The following is a 21,442-nucleotide window of genomic DNA, read 5'->3' as shown; positions in this document are numbered from 1 at the left end:
TATTCCGAGAAAACAATATTCTAGGATCTTGATTTCAATTGCAAAGTTGCCGAGTCATGTTTTGAATTGCACCCGAAATCAGCGTCTGGGACACGTTCTCATTCAGCTGATTGCAGCTACGCGATATCACGCACCGAACTGATAAATTGTAGCAACGGTGCGGGGTGTGTGCATTGTGTCAACGCTTGCGTGCACCACTCACCGAATTAAAAACAAATTACTAAATGGAAATTTCCAAAAATGCATCGTCAGATGCATCTTTGGAAACGACCTTCTCTTGTCATTTTCTTCAAAATGACAGCATGCCAGAAAGAATAATTTCACAGGGACTTTAGTGCCATTACTATCTTTAAACCAAAGTAACCATGTCAACAATAATTTTGACAGTTACTTTTTGGATAGCTGCAAAAGGATGTACTACCTTTAAACGAAGTTGTGATTGAAACAAGAGTGCAGTATATTTCCGACACTCAAATGTGACTGGTATGTGTTAAAATGAATTTTATTTATGATTAGATGACAAAAAAGAAAAGTGCAATAAGTTAATTTGCTATTGTGTACGCTTTGCGCTGCCCCCTAGAGTCGGGGAAACAAAATGTCGGAGTGAGGAATCATAGTCTACTAGTTTCATGATTTAATTTCAAAAGAGCTCGGATTGAATTTCAATCTGCGATTTGAACAATCAGAGAAATTCCCCTAATGGGCACTTTGTGTTATTAGTTGGTTCCGAGTTTTTACTTACTGGAAAAATGTAGGCTTTACTCCTGAAATATTTGTGTTTAAACCAAAATGTTGGCAGAGATTTAGAGCCTCAAAATTTTAGTTCGGATGATGGGTTTGGTTGATTATTGGGAGGGTTAAAACTTGCTTGTTTTTTTTTTGTTTTTTTTTGGTCACCAAAACAGAAAAGGAGAATGAACTTTGATTTCTCATAATTTTATCCAAAATACACGTGTGACCACTTTCAAGCTTGACACATGCTATTCTTGATTATACTTCACAGAATGTAACTTTGATATTTTTGTACACGGAATTAAATGTCATTCAAAATGGACTTTCATTTTCTGGACTTATTCTTTCGCTGAATTTTACTCGTATAGTCATAATGATGTATTTGTATATTTGTTATCAATATATCAGGTTTATATATTGCCATGGCTTGTATTAAGTTTACTACTTTCATGCTTTCATATACCCAGAGATTGCCTAATAAGCCCCTGTACTAATGACGTCACACTTGGTTTACATGTGCACTTTCCTATGGAGCCAGTGGGGGCCCACGGTCCACTGAGCACCACCATAGGAAAGCACACACGTAAACAAAGTGTGACGTCATTAGTACAGAGGCTTATTCTATGGTAACATATCAGCAGGTTTCTTGTGTATGTTTTGGGCTCGGTTAGGCAAGCGGGGAGAGGGCAGACTAGTCTATGAAATAGATTTTTGCAAAGGTCAATGATATGCGTGCAGATTCGGCGATTAATTATGCAAAATAAGACTGTCTTGACCTCGAGATTCTGACCATTCAGTGGGCGCCTTGTATCGGGTCTTCGGTATATCAACAGCTTAGTCCACATTTCTGATCGAATTGATGTCATAATTTCTAAACTCGACTCTGATTGGCTGGTGCGCGGGTCGCATAAAATTTGCAATGCAAACGTTAACTTCGTACCATTGCTCTGTACACGTGAATGTCTCAGCCTGAGACTAAGGGAAAACACCCCCCCCCCCCCTCGAAAAAAAAGAAAGAAACCCAAAACACCCAACCTACCTGAAACTGCCCCTGGGGGGGGGGGGGGGGGGATTATCCCCAAATTTAGGCCCGACGCACTGTTTCATGTCAGTGTCTAATGTCTCTTCGTAAAAACCTCTTCGAATTTGGATTTTCTAAACTACTGCCGATTTTGTGTACGCCGATATTTCCACTTAACGCCCGATCAGATTTCAACATTTTCACAGACCAACATTTAGTAAACAATGTGTCAGTGATGTTTGGAAACGTCGGTCACAAAATTGGGGTAATGATGTTGAACTTTTTACTGTGAAACGTTGTGTTAATCCGTGTATGGAATTATACCATATATAGCGTCATTCATGTATTATATGTTGTCTATTTTCAAATAGAATGTAAGAAAATGTGATTTATTTTTATAAATTAACGTCAAGCCACCCCTTTTCCGAGGCACAATGCAGTATAAATGGTGAATAAACAATTGAATATGAAAGATCTAAATTATTACAATGTGTGTAACATGTTCATGTAATATCAGTAATTTGAAATTACCCTCATTTGCATAATTATACATATGTATCGTCATTTGTGTAATTATTCATAAAATGTTGCGAATGTGTGTAGCAGATGTTATGTTTGATGCCATAATTATACTGATGTAGATTTTTTTTTGTACCGGAAAAAATTGAACACAACATAAACTAATATATATTTGGAGGGCCAAGAAATAAAGAAAATAAACACGGTGCATGTTTCATTTGCATGCAAAATCTTGACTTACTTGAATGTTAATTAACTGTTGAAATATTTACAGTTGAAATCTTGACTTCATATAAAAATTGTTACAGCAAGACAAATGATTAAAACACATTCTGCGGTTTTTAATTACAACTTGCACAACAATGCCAAATCAATATCACGCTATGACCTTTCGTTTCCTTGTAAGAAAAAGGAACACTTTTATGAAGATGTCTTCAGAAACTCTTGAACTTTGTAGAATTTTAACCGAGTCTAGACATGGAGAGGACTGTTGAAGTTGCAGAACATGTAGTCAATCAATGAACTATCCTGATATGTCTGAATTATTTTGCCCAACAAGAATAACTATTTTCATGTACATACATGTAAATTTTTGATATAATTACCATATGCTTCTGAAGTGCAATATTATCATTTTATTATCACGTTTTAATCATAAACCGTTCCATAAAGAAAAGCTTTCTTTTTTAAACAAGCTTGAGGAAACTCCAACATGCATGCCCCCAAAGAAATTCAATTGCTACATTTAAGATGTCAATCTTGATGTGTACAATAAATTAAAATTTAAGACTTTAACAATGCACGGTAAAATGGTTGAAGCCTCTGATGGAAAAAAGTTAACACTCGTAATAAAGTGACTAAAGTAATATGGCAATGGCTGCATCCAGCAATGGCCAATGGCCAGTGCATCTCACAAACTTTGTTAAGTTCCTAGTGGAAACTTAGTTAAGTTCCTAGTGGAACTTGGTTAAGTTCCTAGTGGAAATCTAGTTAAGTTCCTAGTGGGAAGTTAGTTAAGTTCCTAGTGGAAACTTAGTTAAGTTCCTAGTGGAAACTCGGTTCAGTTCCTAGTGGAAACCTAGTTAAGTTCCCAGTGGAAATCTAGTTAAGTTCCTAGTGGGAAGTTAGTTTAGTGCCTAGTGGAAACTTAGTTAAGTTCCTAGTGGAAACTTGGTTAAGTTCCTAGTGGAAACTTGGTTAAGTTCCTAGTGGAAACTTGGTTAAGTTCCTAGTGGAAACTTGGTTAAGTTCCTAGTGGAAATCTAGTTAAGTTCCTAGTGGGAAGTTAGTTAAGTTCCTAGTGGAAACTTAGTTGAGTTCCTAGTGGAAACTCGGTTCAGTTCCTAGTGGAAACCTAGTTAAAAACCTAGTTAAGTTCCCAGTGGAAACTTAGTTAAGTAACTTAGTTAAGTTCCTTGCAGGAATTTTGCTAAGTTCCTAGTAGGAACTTCGCTACATTCCTAGTGGCAACTTCACTTGGTACCTAGTGGTAACTTCGCCAAGTTCCTAGTGGCAACTTCGCCAAGTTCCTAGTGGCAACTTTGCTAAGTTCCTAGTGGCAACTTTGCTAAGTTCCTAGTGAGAGCTTAGGCCCCCTGAGGTACAACCTCTCAACACGATATTGTTTTGAAACGTTTCCAAGTGTGTTCTGTATTAAATTTCTTTATTACAATCTGTGCTATACAATGTATTAGAGGCGCGGAGGTTGATTGTGATCACTTGAAGAGCAGTTTCCATTTCGATTCGCCTTCCTTCAAGTTGTAGCTGGGACTGTAACTCCTGTCGTGATTCTGAAATTCAGAGAAACAAAACGATGGAATAACTCCCAGGAATTCACTTTTTGATGGACAACAGGTATGTGTTAACCAAGTAGTAGCACCTGTAAACTGTATCTGTATCACATTGTATTTTCTCCCTGAAAAAAAAATGTTAAAACCATAGAGTGCTCGGCAGTTTCTGGCAGTACAGGGAGTAGTAGGCAGGGTGCTTTGGGGTGGAACAGGGAGGAAATGGTTAACGATTAGGTACAGGAGAACGTGTGGTCCAGCGGTGGAGCACAGGATTCATGATCGTGAGGTTGTGGGTTCGAGCCCCGCCGCGGCCATGCGTGTTATGCCCTTGAGTAAGGCGCTTTACCTGAATTACTCCTCTCAACCCAAGTGTTAAATGGGCACCGGCATTATTCAATGCTGGGAAGGTAACAGACTCGCTGTGGAGGTGGTGTGGCGATCCCCCACAGCAGCATATGAGTCTTGCCCAATCGCTGAATGAATGAGAGGTGGGCACTCCGTTCCTGTGAACACGGGTTCGTCCCCTTTACCTTTACTTTTACAGGAGAACTGTTTTTGTTTTCTTTACAATTAGAACGGATGAAAAACGTGGTACTGTGGTTGCACTTAAAACTCAAATCCATGACAAGGAACCACATTTTGATTTTAAGGTTTTATCATAATTATATACAAAATTTATAATTTTAATATTTAAATGTCAAAACAGACATATTCCTACAGTAGTCTGATTTCACAAAAGGGATATTTCAACTTCTTTTAGGTATTACCTACCTCTTCGAATTCCCTCGTCATGTCATAGAACTCCTGGGCCCCGAATGTCAACTCGGGAAGATATTTGGGGATGTCCATGCAGCGTGCAACATGGAACTTGTTGAAGACACTACACAAATGTACAGAACACAGTTAAATAGTATTGAACCAAAGCCCTAGATGAAATGATCCATTTCAGAAACGTAGCCTAACTCACATTAACCCTAACCTTCCCAATTTTCTGTGGATCCCGAGATGTTCGTTATAGCGGCGTCCCACTGTACAGACGGGGCTGTCTACATAAATACGCAGAGAATTTGTTTTTATAGTATTAAACATGTGACACTCACAATCTGTAGAGCCTGTCTAGGGTGATGTCGTCGTCATCGTTCCAGGGAAGATGCTTAAACTTCAGCATCTGGATTTCATCCACGACCTTGAGAGATTAAACCATCAGAGTTTGCGTGGCGTCAGTTCTCAGCTCGGAGATATTATATTCATAATTATAGAAGCCTTGAAAACCCACCTGTGCAAAACTTACGGAAATAATCATGTGCTTTCATGTATTGACCTCAGTGTGTATGAAACAATGGAAAGTTAAATACTGCTTTAACCCTTGCCCTGCCAGACGCAATACGGTGCATCAGGTGGAAAAGTCTGGTGCACTTTGATGCATTCTGCTATCAACACCGGTGCATAAACGGCCAGTTTGGAGACAATAAGAGCTAGGCCCATTGAACAATGCCACAGTTGTATCCTGCTGCATTTGGTGACCATGGACAGAGACTTTTGGCCTGATGGATCTTGCTACACCGGGCAGGCTTGTTATTGTGACAAGTGTTGCATAGTGCTGCGTTTGGCAGGGTTTCTAGCCAAAATACCCTGGAGGGATAGGGTTTACACAATTTTATCCTCAGACTAAATGCACTGTTGCTTTATTGACATTTTGTGTGCACTGTGTCGAACAGCAGTTCCGGTGTGTTTAATATCTTTGGGTTCTTTGAGGATTAACAGGTTTTATTCAATCAATTTGATTCGCTGACCTGGTCGACTTCCCCGTACTCGCTCCAGTCGTACCGGAGGACCTCGGAGGTTTCGCTGATCTCTGGCAGGAAGTTGTTCTTGTAGCCGTCTTCGATGTGCTGCAAGTACTCGCCAGGAATCTTAGCCTCCATCTCCTAAAATACAGCGTTAACCAACAATGAAAACTGAAGAAATGTCTGTGGTCAGGGTTCGTCCTTGGCGAGTACTGGCCAAAAATGTACTCGTGAGTATTCGATACTCCCAAATTTTTACCAAATTCTCACAAACGTATGTTTTGTTTCGGAGCACTCAGGGAATCTAAGATAGTCATCCAGTGACCTCTGACCCGAAAATCAGGTTTTTTCTCTCCATCAATTGTTATGGGATCAATGATTAAGTGTCTCGCGTACAAGATTATTATTTGCTTCAAAATCCAAAGAACTCGTTTACCCTTCCTCTTTCCTGGATTCTCTTCTGAAGGACGTCAACGGGGACATCTAAGTAGACTACTAGGTGAGGCGGGCGTAGGCGGTACAGTGAGATGGCTTTGATCTCATTGTAGTAATCATGACCTGCACAGGGAAATAAATGGGTCAAATATATTTCACTAGCCATGTTATATACATATACTGACTGGTAATGAGGGCACTAAGTACACATATTGACCGGTATTGAGGGCACTAGTATACATATTGACCAGTATCGAGGGCACTAGTACACATATTGACCGGTATTGAGGGCACTAGTAGACATATTGACCGGTATTGAGGGCACTAGTAGACATATTGACTGGTATTGAGGGCACTAGTACACATATTGACCAGTAATAAGGGCACTAGTACACAAATACTGACTGGATATAGATTGATTACTCACATGCTCTCCTGAAGTATCCCATTTTCAGCATAGCTTCCATGAAGACGTAGTCGCTGTACACAGATCGCTCCATGACCAAACCCTGACCTAGAAGCAAACAAAAATACTCAAAGGTCAAATAGTAAGGTCAAATAGTAAGGATCAAAATGGTACAGCCCGGTCACTTACAACTTTTAGCTACAATGTGTCATAGTTTTTTATATACCCACAGCAGTAGGTTTTAGTGGATTCTATTATTTTTTCAACCACGCATTATGTTACCTGTTTTTAGAAGGTGCTCAATGACATCGGAATACTGCCTGAATCTCATGGCATACATCATCATCTGCAAGCGGAAGGAATGACCATCCTTGGCGAAGGGGTCCTTGTAGAATTGCTCCAGTGAGACATTACCTGTGAGCGTGAACATCCACGAGAAGAAATTCAACTTATGTCCATGCGAGTTTTTAAAACATTATAATCACTTCAAGAAGTTCAAGGTTACATGTAAACATGGGTGCAGACTCAGACTGGGACCGTGGATGCAGAAAAACATGCAAAACAAATTCAGGCCGACTTGACTCACTCTTAAGCTGACTTGTGATGGACTTGTGATGGATTTGTAATGTATTTGTGAGGACTTGTGTGGACTTGTGATGTATTTGTGAGGACTTGTGATGGATTTGTGATGGACTTTTGAGGACTTTTGAGGACTTTTGAGGACTTGTGATGATTTGTGACAATTTGTGAGGACTTGTGATGGATTTGTGAGGACTTGTGATAAATGTGTGAGTTCTTGTGAGGACTTGCGAATGACTTGTGATGATTTGTGATGAACTTGTGAGAACTTGTGAGGACATGCGATTAACTTGTGAGGACTTGTGAATTTTAGTGATGAATTTTGACCAAACACTGGCACATACTCTTACCGATGAATTTGGGGTCGTATTTCTTTCCCGGTCCCAGTTCCAGCTCATCTAGGTAATGGAGATGAGCCTCGGGGACGTATTTCATTCCCAGCTTCTCAGCCAGCTCCTTGCTGAACTTGCTCTTCCCGCATCCGATGTTGCCGTCAACGACGATGATCTTGCTCCGCTCGTCAAACTTGTGCATGAACTTGTGACCCATGAAGAAGGTGACGATGTTGTCGGTGGAGGTGAACAGGCCTCGGTTCGATGGCTGACGTTTGATGAAGAACAAAGATGTGAGGTTTTATTTCAAGTTGAAGCAACAGTAAATCGAGTAGTTTAGGACCCCATTCCGATTCCGTTATAAGAAGAGAGCGAAGACACATAGGCCTACGGGCCGTACGGGCCCTACCTTAACATTTGGCATCAAATGCACTACATACTAGTACTAGCAGGAAATCGTCACTTTATGTGTTTGGATGGGGATCACTGCGAACTAAACTGACAGGGGGCCTGAACTACATGATCGCCAAAGATAAGGCCAACGCGACCAGGATAGTTTATTCATTACACCCACAAACCTCCCCCCCCCCCCCCAAAAAAAATGAAAAACAAAAGTCAAAACAAATGAAATAGGCATAGGGCGTTATAATAATGTATCAATTGATTGAATTCACGTCTATAAGCCTCCTCTAAACATAACGCTACAGTTACTACGCTAATCTTGCTAAATAAGTGTAAACATCACCAAACATGAAACAGTTACCTGTATCAACGCCAACGGCGCCATTTTGGAAGCCATTCCAACAAATCCACCCAACTTTGTGGCCGACAATTTCAGCTGGGCACCCTGCCGCAGACCGATCCTGCAGATGTGGAAAACCATGACTTGTCTCGAAATGCTTGGCAGCTACTCGTGTCTACCTGAAACACAGAAAACCATGAAATCCGACCATTCTTTGGGTTACCGATCCTGGTCTAGTTAAAAACCGTTCTTGGATTAGGAACTCCACTGGACTTGAACAGCGCCCTCCAGTGGCGACACACTCAGAAAGTCAACTGCCCCCCGCCCCCCCCCCCCCCCCCCCCCCCCCCCCCCCCCGGCCGGCCCCGCGCGCGCCCCCGTAATGATTCCTGTGTAATAATGTATTCTTTAGGCAACTTATGCACATTTGCGAGGGGGGGGGGACACTTTTGCCTTGGACAAGCCCCCCCCCCCCCAAAAAAAAAAAAGAGGTGCGAAATCATATTGTTGCTTAATTTAATGGTTGGGGGGGATGTCCCTGCCCACCCTTGAAAAAATTATCAATCGGGAAAATGCTGGGAAATGGGGGGGGGGGGGGAATTCGAAAATGTACTGTTGTCCCCCTCTAGAAAAAAATCCTGGTGATACACGTTCATATTCACACCTGTCCTTGAAGTTTGTTGGCCTTTTAATATTTTTTTTTATTCGGAGACGTGTAGCTTAAGTGCAGTGGCCTGCAGGAGACTTGAATGTTTTACAATTAACAATATCTGTGAAATGATTTATTTTGTCCTACAAAATACATACATGTACCATGGATGTACATAGCTCTATGGTAAATGTATATGTATTTTTTACGCCTTTTCCGAGAAATTCGTGCAGCAAAATAGTTCCAACTTCGACTGGCAAATTATAGTGCGTCAGGATGACGTCATCGGTCGAAATCCACCGATCATTGGTGGAAATAAATCAGGATATGAATAATTCATGATTATGCTGCTTTTTAATTCCCCGTTTTCCTCGTAAATCGTGCATGATTTTCTCCATTTTCTCCCCAGTATATGTTCTCTAGTTTCGGTTAGATTCGTTTCACAGCAAAGTTGCAGTTGAAAACGTGAAAAAAATCTGCAAATTGGGTTAATATTGTGCTCAGTCATGAATATTCATGACGACGCGGATGGATAACCCTAAATGCCCTTTTGATGCTGCTGCTGATGATGATGACGACGATGACGAAGTCGGCCATGCTTTTGTTGTTCGCCTGCTGTGTTTTGTGTATGTAGTGTGTGCAGTATATGCTGCATGCACTGTGTGTGTATGTGAATGACGCTACGTCGCGTATTTTGACGTGTGTCTACGTAGCAGTCGGGGCGTCCATTCCGATCGCGTCACCGGTGTGACGAGAAATACGTAACCCGGTAAGTACTCGCTCATCTGATCGCCCGTTCACCGGACTGGGTACCAAAACAACAAAGCGTGGCTCTCTACCAACTCTTCCAGGGATCCATGCTTGTTCTTTTGGTTCCCATCGACCCAAAATGGAGGGTAATTTGGGCAGACACGGGAAGGGGAAATGTTGGCAGACGGCCGGTTCCAGCCATCGGAGAACGACTCTCGACATTGCAAATCGTGAGATCACGTTTGCTATGTGCCTTGTGTCTTGATACACTAGCGAAATTTGCTTGCGTTTCTTTGCGGTCTGGTTCGTTTGTCTTGGTTTACAAGCAAGCTGAACAGTCAGTGATGATAAGATTATGAGCAAGTCTTAGTCACACCATGGAGGTAGACATGACATAACGTTTGCGCAGGGAAAATGGGTAGAAAATTGAGCACTGTTTATTAAAAAGTACATGATGAAACCTTGAAACTGAATGACATACTTTTTTATTTCAATTTAGGCCTACATGTTCTAACTTCATAGATTTATAGGCCTAAATCAGCTAATGTATATCGTCAGTCCACCTAAAACAACGAGGATCTATTTTGACGCACTCTCATTCAATTTGCGTTGGACAATGCGCAAGCGTTACCTGCGCCGATTTATATGGTGACTCAAGGATAATGACACAGTCAATTTCAACTTCAAGTTCAAGTCCAGTTGTTCAGTTTTACATTTCAACGGATCCCCGTTTCAACAATTGTATAAAGATTTAAGAAAGCTGATCACAGATCAGGACAGGAGTTTATTGCATTATTTGCAACCAAATTTGCTACGAAGACATTTTGCATGTTAAAAAAATGCAACAGTCGTAATGTTAAACCATCCTTTTTATAGCTCCATGGTTAAACTAATGTTAGATCTATGTCTGTTCGATGAACAGAGCAGGGATTTTCCGCATAATGATTTCATTGTGAGTTTACATGCACAAACAGTTCCATGAAATATTAGCTGTTTCGGCAAATCTTTGTACTGTTGTAGTTCTCTAGATAGATAATTTAAAATACAAACGGGTATGCACCTTTAAGATGACATCTCATGACCCATTATGAGTACGACGTCATCATGACAATTGACATCATCCTAATTTTTACCTATAACACATCCCTGTCTAAGTACATACCTCGTTTCAACCCAATCGCACTTGTAGCTTTCTAGATGTAGGATGCACCTTTAAGATAACATCACATGACCCATGATGATGTCATCATAATGCTATCCATTTAATTCGAACTGTACCTTGGGGTCTGGCACCTTGTCTGTGCGTAGTTTAAAGTAAATCTGACTTAATTTTATGAAGAAGTAGTAGAAAAAATGTAAACAAGTTTTAAAATTTCTAAAATCTCTCAAAAAACATACTATGTACAAAGTCTATTGGATGTCGATTAATAGATCAAAAAGGGTTAAAAAAAAAAGGGGGGGGGAAATCAGAACAAAAACAAACGTTTTTCTGCCCTAAAAAAGGGAAAAAGTACATTAAAGTGAAATCTCGATAAGTCATAACCCGATAACTGGAAAACCCTTCTAACTCAAAGAAAGAACTTATTACTCCTGTCAATTGTTGTTGAAAAGAAGGTCTAATTTGTTGACTCAAAACTCTGCTTAAATTAAAATTTGAGCCAATCCCCCTGAAGTTTGACTTAAGAAGTATCGAGATTTCACTGTACTTTCAGAAAATGAGCAGAGCGGAGTAAGCAGCAAAGTTTCCACATGAATTACAATGATTGACCCTCCTATGCAAATAAACATTCTGTGCCAAGTAGTCCTTTCACCAGTCAAGATCAATCAAGTGACTGTTTTCAACAGTTATGAATTCCCAGCCTATACATCAAGCAGGATTGACTGGCTGGGACTGTTTAAGCACGTTGTAACTTGATACAGCTATGCTTTGACTCCCAGTGAGTGATAAAACAGCTGTGACCACAACTTGCCTGCTTTGTCTGTTGACCCAGTCTGACTAGTCACAGTGCTTGCTTGCTTGACAAGTGATCTGACTGCTGGTGACTAGCCTTTGTATAAAAGAATAGCAGGGGAAGTGGAAGTGAATTTTGACTGTCTGTGACTGTTTAAATAGAAGGAGGGTTAACCCTTCACAGAGACAGCACTATTGCATCTTATTGAGCATGATGCTTTTTAAAAATGTCCTGCTCTAATTTTGATTCCATAGAGCCTACTTGGCAATAGTGTACAAATGTGGCTGAATATATACAAAGAATTTTCATAAGAACAATTGGTCGTGACTGTGTAAACAACAGTTTCACTGAAAAAAAAATTGGTATGAATAGGCCTGGGCCACAGACCATGAACTTACTTCCTGATTGAAATTGTTTTCATTTCAAAAGCTTCCTTTTGTATGAGAAGTGCTGTGGACTTTTCTAGGAAGTGACAGAAAAAAAAACCCGGAGTTGTATATTTAAAGATATAGTCTATCATTTGTAATTTCTGCATTTTGTACATTTAAAGCAACTAAAGTACTCAAAATCTAAAGAAGGGTGCTGAACAACTAACCTGATGAAATTTCAGCTCAGCTTCAGCTGTATATTCCGAGAAAACCAGCATTCTAGGATCTCAATTTCAAATCAAAAGTTGCTGAATCATGTTTTGAATTGGGCCTGAATTCAGTGTCCGAGACACGTTCTCACTGAGCCGATTGCAGCTATGCGATGTTGTGCACCAATCCGACAAATTATAGCAACCGCGCGCGTGTGTGCATCGTGCCAAAGCTTGCACTACTTTGCCAAATAAAAAAATGAATTACTGTCGGAAATTTTCAATGGTCAATGGTTTCCAATGGTTCCGACATCACAATTGTGTTTATCAGTATATAAACAATGATAAATATGTATTGACCAGTTCAAAAACTTCCAAATAGCAGTAAGAACAGAATGAAATAAGTGAGTTGTCTTTTGAGTCCATTTTTAAGCATTCAGGTATAAGGCATAAATTTCCTGTTTAAATCCTAAAGCTCCTGCACATTTTGCATAAAAGAAATAATTGATACAATTTGTGAAGAATTCTCACTATTTCTAAACTGTATTTGACACTCAACTTTGTTACTAAATGGTGATTTTATGACTACTCGTTATTTCACTAAAACAGAAATCACTTTAACTTTCTGCTGTACAAACAGCTTCTATGCATAGTGGTCAGTTCAAAGTTACTTGTATTCTCTTACCCGTTTTTTTTTCTTCTAAGAAGGTAAGATGGTAAAGACTTCAAATTTTTTGTAAAAGAGTAAAAATTTGCAAACCGTCGGCAGTATCACGTTTCCAAGTTTCAGGCCTCATCATTTCTTCAAGCCAACAAAACCCCTGAATGAGGAGTTATCCTGGTCAGTCGCTGAGCTCCCACGACTGACAGCCCCGATGATCGGCTGTTAGATATATCGAGTCTCCAATATCAATACATTTTTATCCTCGTTTCTTTGGATAAAGGCCAGCTTTTTGTAACGCATTGCCGGCCACTTCAGGATTCTACTTTGTGAAATTGTTAACCGATATCGTCGCTTTGTGCTGACATTTTCATAGAATATCAGTTTGTGAGACCCCCCCCCCCTTGAAACCGTGGATGTAATTTACAAACAACATGTACATTTATAAAATTTGATAATTGCGTAAACTAGTCAAAGCATTTCTTTGAAAATAATGTTATATATTCCTTGTAAGCCCTTCGTGTTGAACTGAAAGTTTAACAGTTTATTCAATTTGTTCAGTGTTGGGTATTTAAAAAGGTAACTTTGGTTTTCAAAAATCTACAGAACCGGTGATAAATTTAGCATTATATATTTACATGACTGGAACCTAGACGATGTGATTCATAAATTTGACAGTTGTAGATTGAGAAACCTATCATCGTTTTTTTAAGCACTTCCCAAGTACTTGCTTGGAAAGCTGAAATTATGACTTCTATGTCTGTACATGTATTCTTTAGTTTCAGACTTTCATAGTGTAATGCATACACTGTCTGAGTATGACTGACGTCATAACCTTTACCTTTCTGACGAAGGTGTCCTCACAGGATGTGCAGATTAAACCCTCTGACTTGTAAGAAATCCACAAAATTATCTCCCTTTCCTGAGACCCAAAAGCAGCAAAGTTCAACTCTCCGCACCAAACTGGGATTAGCATAATGCGTAGTTTATGCCCAACGCTATTGAATGACATTAGAACTTGTTTCATGCCATTTGAATAAATCTTGGTTGTGAATTGGTTGTTTAATAAAAAGGATTTTTTTTCTCTCTGACGGCACCCCCCCCCCCCCCAACATACACACCCTTGGGAAGAGTTGGGGGATAGATGAGTAATCATTATCTCGCAGTAACAGGGTTTTTTGCCGATGATTTTGGTACATTGACATACATGTATGGAAGTACATGTATAGTACCCACTCAACTAATCAATTTGTTCTTCTGTCAGGGATCTGCCTAGCAAACTGGAATAATTTTGTTTTATATAAATTGGTTCGGTTCAATTGAACATTTTTATCTGCTCACAGCTAGATTGAAAGGTAGATGACTATGAATTAAGGAAAGATATAATTAAAAAGCCTCCATAAGCTTTGTCAGTCACTTACCGTTAAAAACCTGAAATTTTACAAAATATTTTATCAAATAGCAATCAGTAAAAGGAAATGAAAGTCTAAAGTTCAAATGAAAACTCAATTGCACAAAACACTTTTTTTTAAATTCCACTTGATAAATTGACTTTGTGAGCAACATAAGTTTAGTTTTTGCCTTTTTGTTAGAATTTAACAGGGTATGTAACTGACTCAATATGATCATATTTCAAACCGTATTTTTTTTTTTTGTTCTTTCTCTTGGTTTTAGAATTAGTTCATATTTGGAGAACTCCAAGTAAAACATGGAGGATGAGAACAATAGCACAGAGCAAAATAACGCTGCCATCAGTGCTGCCGAGGAAAAACTACAGGTCAGCATAGCACGGGTTAAACGTGATGTTGTAACGTTCTTCCATTCAAATTTGTCATTGTATGGTGATACGCATTCTATAAAAATACAATCTGTTGTGTGGCGAAGGGCCATTCTTTGGTCTTAAATTGGGCTTGTCTGATTTTTGAAGCTTTACCCCTTGTTGACTACATCTGACATTTTACTTTAACTGATTCATCAGGTTAGTAGTATTTACTTCCTACCTCAGAGTATAGTTTCTACCTTAACAAATTGTGTCGAAATATGAGGAGGGGTCATCAAAGTTTGGTCACGTGTGTGACATCTGACGAAAAAATGTTATCCGGCACATATCGGATATTCACGCTTTTCTCCAGAGTTCTAAGGACACGCACACCCATACTTATTTTGAAGTAAGACTAGTCTTTTGTGATTTACAGAAGTCCTAAACAATGTACACCCTCTGCTTTAGTTTTAATAAATGGGAATTGGTCACGTGTGTGACATTTTGATCGGTCACGTGTGTGACATTTTGTAATTAAAATTGTGCTAATTTATTCACGGAAAGAAAATGCACCGAAGAAATGTTTATCTTGACTTAATACTAGCAACACTTTAGAGAACAATAATCATTTGTATTAAAACTAATTTAAAAAAATGATAATTTAGGTTCAGTTTTCTGAATCGCCCTGAAGAGCATTTATCGGGAAACTGTCCACAGTGTTGCAGTATGAACTATATTTAGGATAAGATTTGTCAGGATTTTTCCTGATTTCGTGGGTTTTTTTGGCCGGATTTTTCCTGATTTCAAGAGTTGTGGTCGGAATTTTTCTTAGTTTCAGGATTGTTTTGTCAGGATTTGTCCCGATTTCAGGATTTATAAAGAATCCCCTTTGAAATCAGGAATTCCTGAGGTGTTTAATTCCTGAAGGTATAATTACCTGTAAAAGTTTATATAGGACAAAACAAATTGGTATTTTATTGGGTGCCTTTAGGCAAAAATAACAAACATATCGTAGACCCACCATTGGAGACCTTAGGGACCTTCCAAGCCTCTGCCAATTTATTTCATGGATTTTTCATTCCCCCCAATCTAACCCCTGATTTATTTCTTGATTTCCAGCTCATTACAACTCAAGCCTTGCCTGTGTCTGTGGTCATGTCTGGGATGTCCAGCCAACCTGTCGCCGTGTCCTCGGTCATCCAGTCCAACAACACGCAACCTTCTGTCATTCAGACAACCCCATTGCACACGGTCCAAGTCCAAGTGAGTTCCCTTAACGCTACACCCCCCCCCCCCCCCTTGTGTGATTTACTAGGAACCTTCCTCATTCTTACAAAATCCAACACCATATGGTAAATCAACATACAAATTGTTGGACTCTGATTATGGTTGTATGCCTGACCCATGCCTGACCCAGTTTACCAGTGCAGTCCTCACTCCAGCAGAATCCAACAAAACATGCAGTTGGGTTTTGAAGGGTTGGGGTGAAGGTTTATCGTCACTTTTTCTTGTGAAGAGTTGGACAAAGAAATTGACTGGAGCGGGGCTTGATAGATTTAATTTAAATTTTTGAATTTTTTTTTTTTTAGGTGACCCCAGTGCAGGACGGAGAAGAACAAACGACGACGACAACAGTGGTAGCGGACACTGAGGTGGATCGTAAGAGGCGGCAGGATATTCTCTCACGTAGACCCTCATACAGGTACGTGGCCGAGACTAACGGGTTCAAATTAACAGGTGCTATGTTTCTTTAGAATTGTCAGTGACCATGTTAATTTATCATATCAGCATGAGATTCTTATTTTTTGGGATGCTATTCATCAAAATTCTGTTATTTGATATTTTCCTCACGCAGGAAGATTCTGAATGACCTGTCATCCACAGACACTCCCGGAGTGGCCAGGATTGAAGAGGAAACCACAGAGGAAGACAACACTGGCACTATCACCTTAGCAGGCGCAGCGGGCCTACATGGATTCCCAACAGGTACTGGAACCATGCAGTATTTAAGTTATACAGACACCTTACATTATCACCTAGGCGTCTGGGTCCGGTCACTGTCAAAAAAATCCCTGTGCAAACTGGTCAATCTTCCAATCTTCACATCTGTAAATAACGTAGCAGTGCTAAAGAAAAAATTAACGGACGCGTCTTTCTTTTCTTTAACCAGTGATGACAACAGGTGGTGCCACCATCCAGATTGCCAATCCTGCCGAGATGCCCAGCCTGCAGACCCTGACGATGACCAACGCCGGTGCCCCGGCGGGAACCATAGTCCAGTCCATACAGACACAGGATGGTACCCAGCAGTTCTTTGTTCCTACTGCTTCAGGTGAGCACTGGCACATACCTCTAAACCACAGAGAAGTCGGCTGTCACTGATGCACCTGTAATACAGACTTCTTATGAAACTGATAACTCCTGAAGTTTTGTTGTCAACAAATCTGCTTGTCAAATTGCTGTCTTGAGTTTTATGCTGCATCAGAAATGGATGTCAGATCCTCGGTTACATCTTACGTAGTGTCAGCATGTACATGTGCACACATAGTTGTAATCTTCAAAGACCTAAGTTGTAGCTCTTAACAAGCACGTTGATGTGACCTCTAAGGTTTTTTTGCCCGGATGCAAAAAGCTGATCAGCCACATTCCAGAGTGTGAAGAGTGTGTCAAATGACAGCAGGGAGCACTCATTTGCTTATCCGAAGATTGTTAACTTGGCATTTCTTGGAGTTTTCTTCTTTCTTGCCTCTGTTACAATTTGACAGATGTTGTGTGTCATTTTCCTAACAGCAAGTATTGAGATGTTTAATGTCTGGCAGAGCTGAAGTAAAGTGGTCCTCAAGTTGACGCCTCACCGATTGTTTCTGTTTCAGGTGATATCCAGGCGTACCAGATCCGACCGGCTACCAGTCTCCCCCAGGGAGTAGTGATGGCCAGCACAAATCTCCAGTCATCTGGACACTTACATGTTCATGAAGAGGCTGGCAGAAAGAGGGAACTCAGGCTCATGAAAAACAGGCAAGTTTTCTGTCAGAAACTTACCCCCACCAGGATATCCTCTGGATGAGGGAGGTAACTTTTTTTTTAACACGCCAGTGCATTTTTAATACTTGGCTAAGCTTGGGTACCATCTTCCTCTGGCCCTTTGCTGACACGCCTTACCACCCACCCACACAACGTTAACCCTCCTATGCATACGTACGTTCTGCGCCAAGTCGTCCTTTCAGTCCAAATCAAACAAGTTACTGTTGTCAACAGTTAAGAATTCCCTGCCTTCATAAGGCAGGATCGACTGGCAGGGACTGTTTAAGTAACTTGATACAGCTATGCTTGGACTTATAACAGCTGTGACCACAACTTGCCTGCTTTGTCTGTTGACCCAATTTGACTAGTCACAGTATTTGCTTGACATATGATCTGACTGCTGGTGACTAGCCTTTGTTAAAGGTATAGCTGGGGAAGTGAAAGTGAATTTTGACTGTCTGTGACTGTTTAAATAGCAGGAGGGCTAGTATTTTCTCTTAGTCCATCCAACCTCTTCCCTTTATCACCCATGGGTGGCGTAAAGCGCTCGCCTCCTACCGCTGTGGCCCAGGTTCGATTCCCGGCTCGGGCCAAGTGTGAGTAGAGTTGTTCATCTGTCTTGTGCAAAGGAAGGTTATTCTCAGGGTTGTCGATTTTCCTCTCGCCCTAACTCAACATTTTCGATCAGGCTGTGCTCCGTGGTAAGACATGGGTCGTTTGGCGGCTAAGGTGCCTATACATGCCTTCATCTTTGTAGCTGCGTCCTTCGCAATTCAGCTTCCGTTGCAAGTAAGGCATATTAGCTCCCCAAATTTTTGTAGTAATTTTTGTCCCGTCTGCATAGTTCAGCTGCCACCATTCCTAAAACTCTTGGCTTATGAAAGACTTGTTCATTTATCTCCTACCTGTCAAGACTTAGATTCCCTCCACCCAAAAGAAATACAACAAGAATAAGCACCACGGTGATAGGTGTATCCCTCTTCAATCTCTGCTGGTCTAATTGCCCATTTGCTGTTTTTAATTTTTTAGGGAAGCAGCCAAGGAGTGTCGGCGGAAGAAGAAGGAATACATCAAGTGTCTGGAGAACCGAGTGGCCGTCTTGGAGAACCAGAACAAGACACTCATTGAGGAACTGAAATCTCTGAAAGAACTCTACTGCCACAAATCAGAATGAAAAAAATCCACGCCATCATCTTGAAGTGTGTATGTCCTGGTTGTTTTAAGAATGGATCCTATTCTTATGGTCTGTTGCGCTCCTTGTCTGCAAAGAGAATCATTTTAGACGGTGATTTCTGTCTTAGTGGGCAAGCATTCTAAGTCTTTGGGCTGTACATTCTGAGGCTGCATATGATAGTCCATAAACCATCACTTGTAGGGCACAACCGGACTCTAGTTTTTTGGGAGGGACTTCTCTGGAATACCTCAAAGTTTGGTTTAGGCATCTGGGCATCTCAACTCGCATTTGACATCGTCTCGGCAATGTCAACATGAAAAGGTCCCATTTGCTGGTTTTGCTGTTTTTTGTTTCTTATGTCCAAAGTTGTAACTTTTAAAGTTGTGTATGTTGTGTCTTTCTTTGTGGATGGTGATCAAGCGTAGGTGATGTTCCACTTTCAGGTTGCTTTCGATTCATTTACTTTTTATTTGAGCGTAAAGTCTGATACCATTTTTCTCTCGATTCGATGAATAGGTTCGACAACTTTTACATTATGGAATCCATAATGAGTATGCCACGCAGCGTTGTATGTTTCTTCGGAAGACATTCGTGTTTGGAAGACATTTGTGTTAATAGCTGAATACACAAGAATGAGTGCATTTTAAGTTCAATTTCCGTGTACAAATTAAAACTGTTGGTGTACATGTATATAAAAATGCGAGATAATTATACGTTCTATTTTGGATTCTAAATTTTTAATCTGCACGAACATTTTTTTAGGCCCTACTACCTTGCTTTTAATTTGCACTGTTTTTGTCTCTGCAAGATTATTTGTTGGAAATTAAAATTTTGCCCAAACTGTCTTTGTCCAACCCTGTATTTGCAGATATAAACTACGGAATAATTTTTTTTAAAAATCAATTACCCATGGGAAATAGTACTGGACATTGAAACAAGCTTTTAGGGAACTTAACATTTTAGAAAACGAATTTAGAATGGATTATAACCATAGTATGTTTATATTCAGATTCATATGATGCATTTATTAGAATGAAAATCAGCTGATATTTTCTCAACATCCAATATATTTTTTTTTCAAAAATAGCCAATTGCTTACAGTAAACAATAATTGACAGACAGGCCCTGTTCGTTATCTGTAATGCGAGTAATGCTTGGAGAGACCAATCCATTAGGCTCCGCCCAATTTGTTTTTGGACCAATCACAGCTTTGGTTAATGTCCATCGTGCGTGCGTGCACCGTGCGCGCGTAACGCGCTCGCGTAACGCGCACGTACAGTGTGGCATTGGAGAATGATTGTGCACGTGATTTTGCGCTGGGCGGGGCCTAAAGTATCGATTTGGTCAACTCCAAGTAATTTTGTCTTCTTACTGCTTTGTAAATAGCCATATAAATACTCGTGTATATGGAGACTTCATGCTAAATTACTTCAGTGTATATATTGACAATTCTTCCAACACAAGTCATGTCAGTGCAGCATTAGATATTTAGGCTAGCCTTTGATGTTAATCCGTGTGGCTTTTGATTTTAAGTGTTTTACTTTCTGAATTAAATGTTTTAACCAAGAAAAAAAAAACTACATAAAGGAACCGTGCAGGTCGCCATATCAGTGTTCTACATTACATGTAGTCAAGTACCTTTGAGTGTACACGTTAAAATACAAGAACTTTCATGTACACCTCAAAAAGGCATGTATAGAAGATGTAAGCATGTACAGGAAGATCTTTTTTCCATTGTTGAATACTTTGTGGTATATGAACTGAGACTTGTGTATCCATAATTCTCTTGTACATGTACATGATTTGTTCGAAAAGCTGTACGATTAAACATGAAAAGAGCCAATGCTATAATTATTGGTTATGAACCTGCCTTGCCTATGCAGTATGTACATGCATTGGTGTTTGCTTTGCTTCGAACTGGCTGCGCTTCAAGATTTTCGAAGGGAATTTAATGACATTTGTCTTTACTACAGGCAACTAAGGCGCATGGGCGTCGCGGGGGGCAAGGGCCCCCCTCCCCTGGGTTAGGGGAAAAAACTGGGGGGAGGGGAAAGGAAAAAGAGGTGCGAAGCCATTGCTGTCAATTTGATGGGGGGGGGGGGTTAGGGTAGGGCAAATGTTCCCCTGCCCACGCTCGGAAAATGATAAATTGAGTGTTGAAAAAGTTGAGAAATTTTGGGGAAAAATATGTGTTTTGCCCCCCCCCGGAAAAAATCCTGGCGACGCCCATGTTAAGGCGCATGAGCACATAAGGCAAGCTTGAAATTTAATGCACAATACCAATTGGTGTTTAATACACTATAAAGCTCGTTTTTCATATCCTTTAATTCCAACGTTTCTTCGTGCTTCGGTTAAAAGTGTATTGGTTGCATTCGATAGTAACCACAGGAGTCCAAAGAATTTACAAGCCCTTTTTGTTGAATAGGTTTTCCACATTTGAACAAATTATTATAAAATAACAGGCATGCTCTCAACTTAAAAAATAGAATTTGTGACTTTGATTTTTTTCCCCACAGGCTAATCTTGTGTATAATTATTTTTTGAACGGACTTA

General features: G+C 40.2%; 2 protein-coding genes across 5 annotated transcripts; one reads left to right on the top strand and one right to left on the bottom strand.

The window, feature by feature from the left end:
* Window positions 1-2,592: 2,592 nt before the first annotated feature.
* On the bottom strand, window positions 2,593-8,627 carry LOC119745613 (NADH dehydrogenase [ubiquinone] 1 alpha subcomplex subunit 10, mitochondrial-like). The gene is made up of 10 exons (XM_038222099.1): window positions 8,365-8,627; window positions 7,620-7,869; window positions 6,973-7,104; window positions 6,712-6,798; window positions 6,286-6,407; window positions 5,856-5,990; window positions 5,163-5,248; window positions 4,834-4,942; window positions 3,639-4,062; window positions 2,593-3,350 (listed from the first exon to the last, which is right to left on the bottom strand). Exons 1-9 carry the CDS (start codon window positions 8,482-8,484, stop codon window positions 3,988-3,990), a joined length of 1,116 nt encoding a protein of 371 aa, XP_038078027.1. The 5' UTR covers window positions 8,485-8,627; the 3' UTR covers window positions 2,593-3,350; window positions 3,639-3,987.
* A 939-nt stretch (window positions 8,628-9,566) lies between these two features.
* LOC119745438 (cAMP-responsive element modulator-like) lies at window positions 9,567-20,754 on the top strand. Of its 4 annotated transcripts, none has more exons than XM_038221779.1 (8): window positions 9,567-9,761; window positions 14,607-14,709; window positions 15,811-15,954; window positions 16,281-16,393; window positions 16,547-16,677; window positions 16,862-17,023; window positions 17,565-17,709; window positions 18,745-20,754. In XM_038221779.1, exons 2-8 carry the CDS (start codon window positions 14,641-14,643, stop codon window positions 18,887-18,889), a joined length of 909 nt encoding a protein of 302 aa, XP_038077707.1. In that variant the 5' UTR covers window positions 9,567-9,761; window positions 14,607-14,640; the 3' UTR covers window positions 18,890-20,754. The 4 variants fall into 4 exon arrangements, with proteins under 4 accessions (XP_038077707.1, XP_038077710.1, XP_038077709.1 ...); XM_038221781.1 differs by lacking the exon at window positions 9,567-9,761 and adding an exon at window positions 9,791-9,888; XM_038221780.1 differs by lacking the exon at window positions 9,567-9,761 and adding an exon at window positions 9,791-9,972.
* The last annotated feature ends 688 nt before the right edge of the window (window positions 20,755-21,442 follow it).

Source organism: Patiria miniata, unplaced genomic scaffold, assembly GCF_015706575.1.
Source record: "Patiria miniata isolate m_02_andy unplaced genomic scaffold, ASM1570657v1 HiC_scaffold_7, whole genome shotgun sequence".
Lineage (NCBI taxonomy): Eukaryota > Metazoa > Echinodermata > Asteroidea > Valvatida > Asterinidae > Patiria > Patiria miniata.
Note: the sequence above shows the minus strand (reverse complement) of the source record. Positions and strands in the feature narration are given on the sequence as shown.

Coding starts and splice junctions, on each gene's coding strand:
- LOC119745613 (XM_038222099.1), bottom strand. CDS start 8,484: ATGGTTTTCCACATCTGCAGGATCGGTCTGCGGCAGGGTGCCCAGCTG. Junction 7,105..7,619: donor ATACGACCCCAAATTCATCG/GTAAGAGTATGT, acceptor TCACGCTCACAG/GTAATGTCTCACTGGAGCAA. Junction 4,943..5,162: donor CTAGACAGGCTCTACAGATT/GTGAGTGTCACA, acceptor ACATTTGTGTAG/TGTCTTCAACAAGTTCCATG.
- LOC119745438 (XM_038221779.1), top strand. CDS start 14,641: ATGGAGGATGAGAACAATAGCACAGAGCAAAATAACGCTGCCATCAGT. Junction 15,955..16,280: donor TGCACACGGTCCAAGTCCAA/GTGAGTTCCCTT, acceptor TTTTTTTTTTAG/GTGACCCCAGTGCAGGACGG. Junction 17,024..17,564: donor CTTTGTTCCTACTGCTTCAG/GTGAGCACTGGC, acceptor TTTCTGTTTCAG/GTGATATCCAGGCGTACCAG.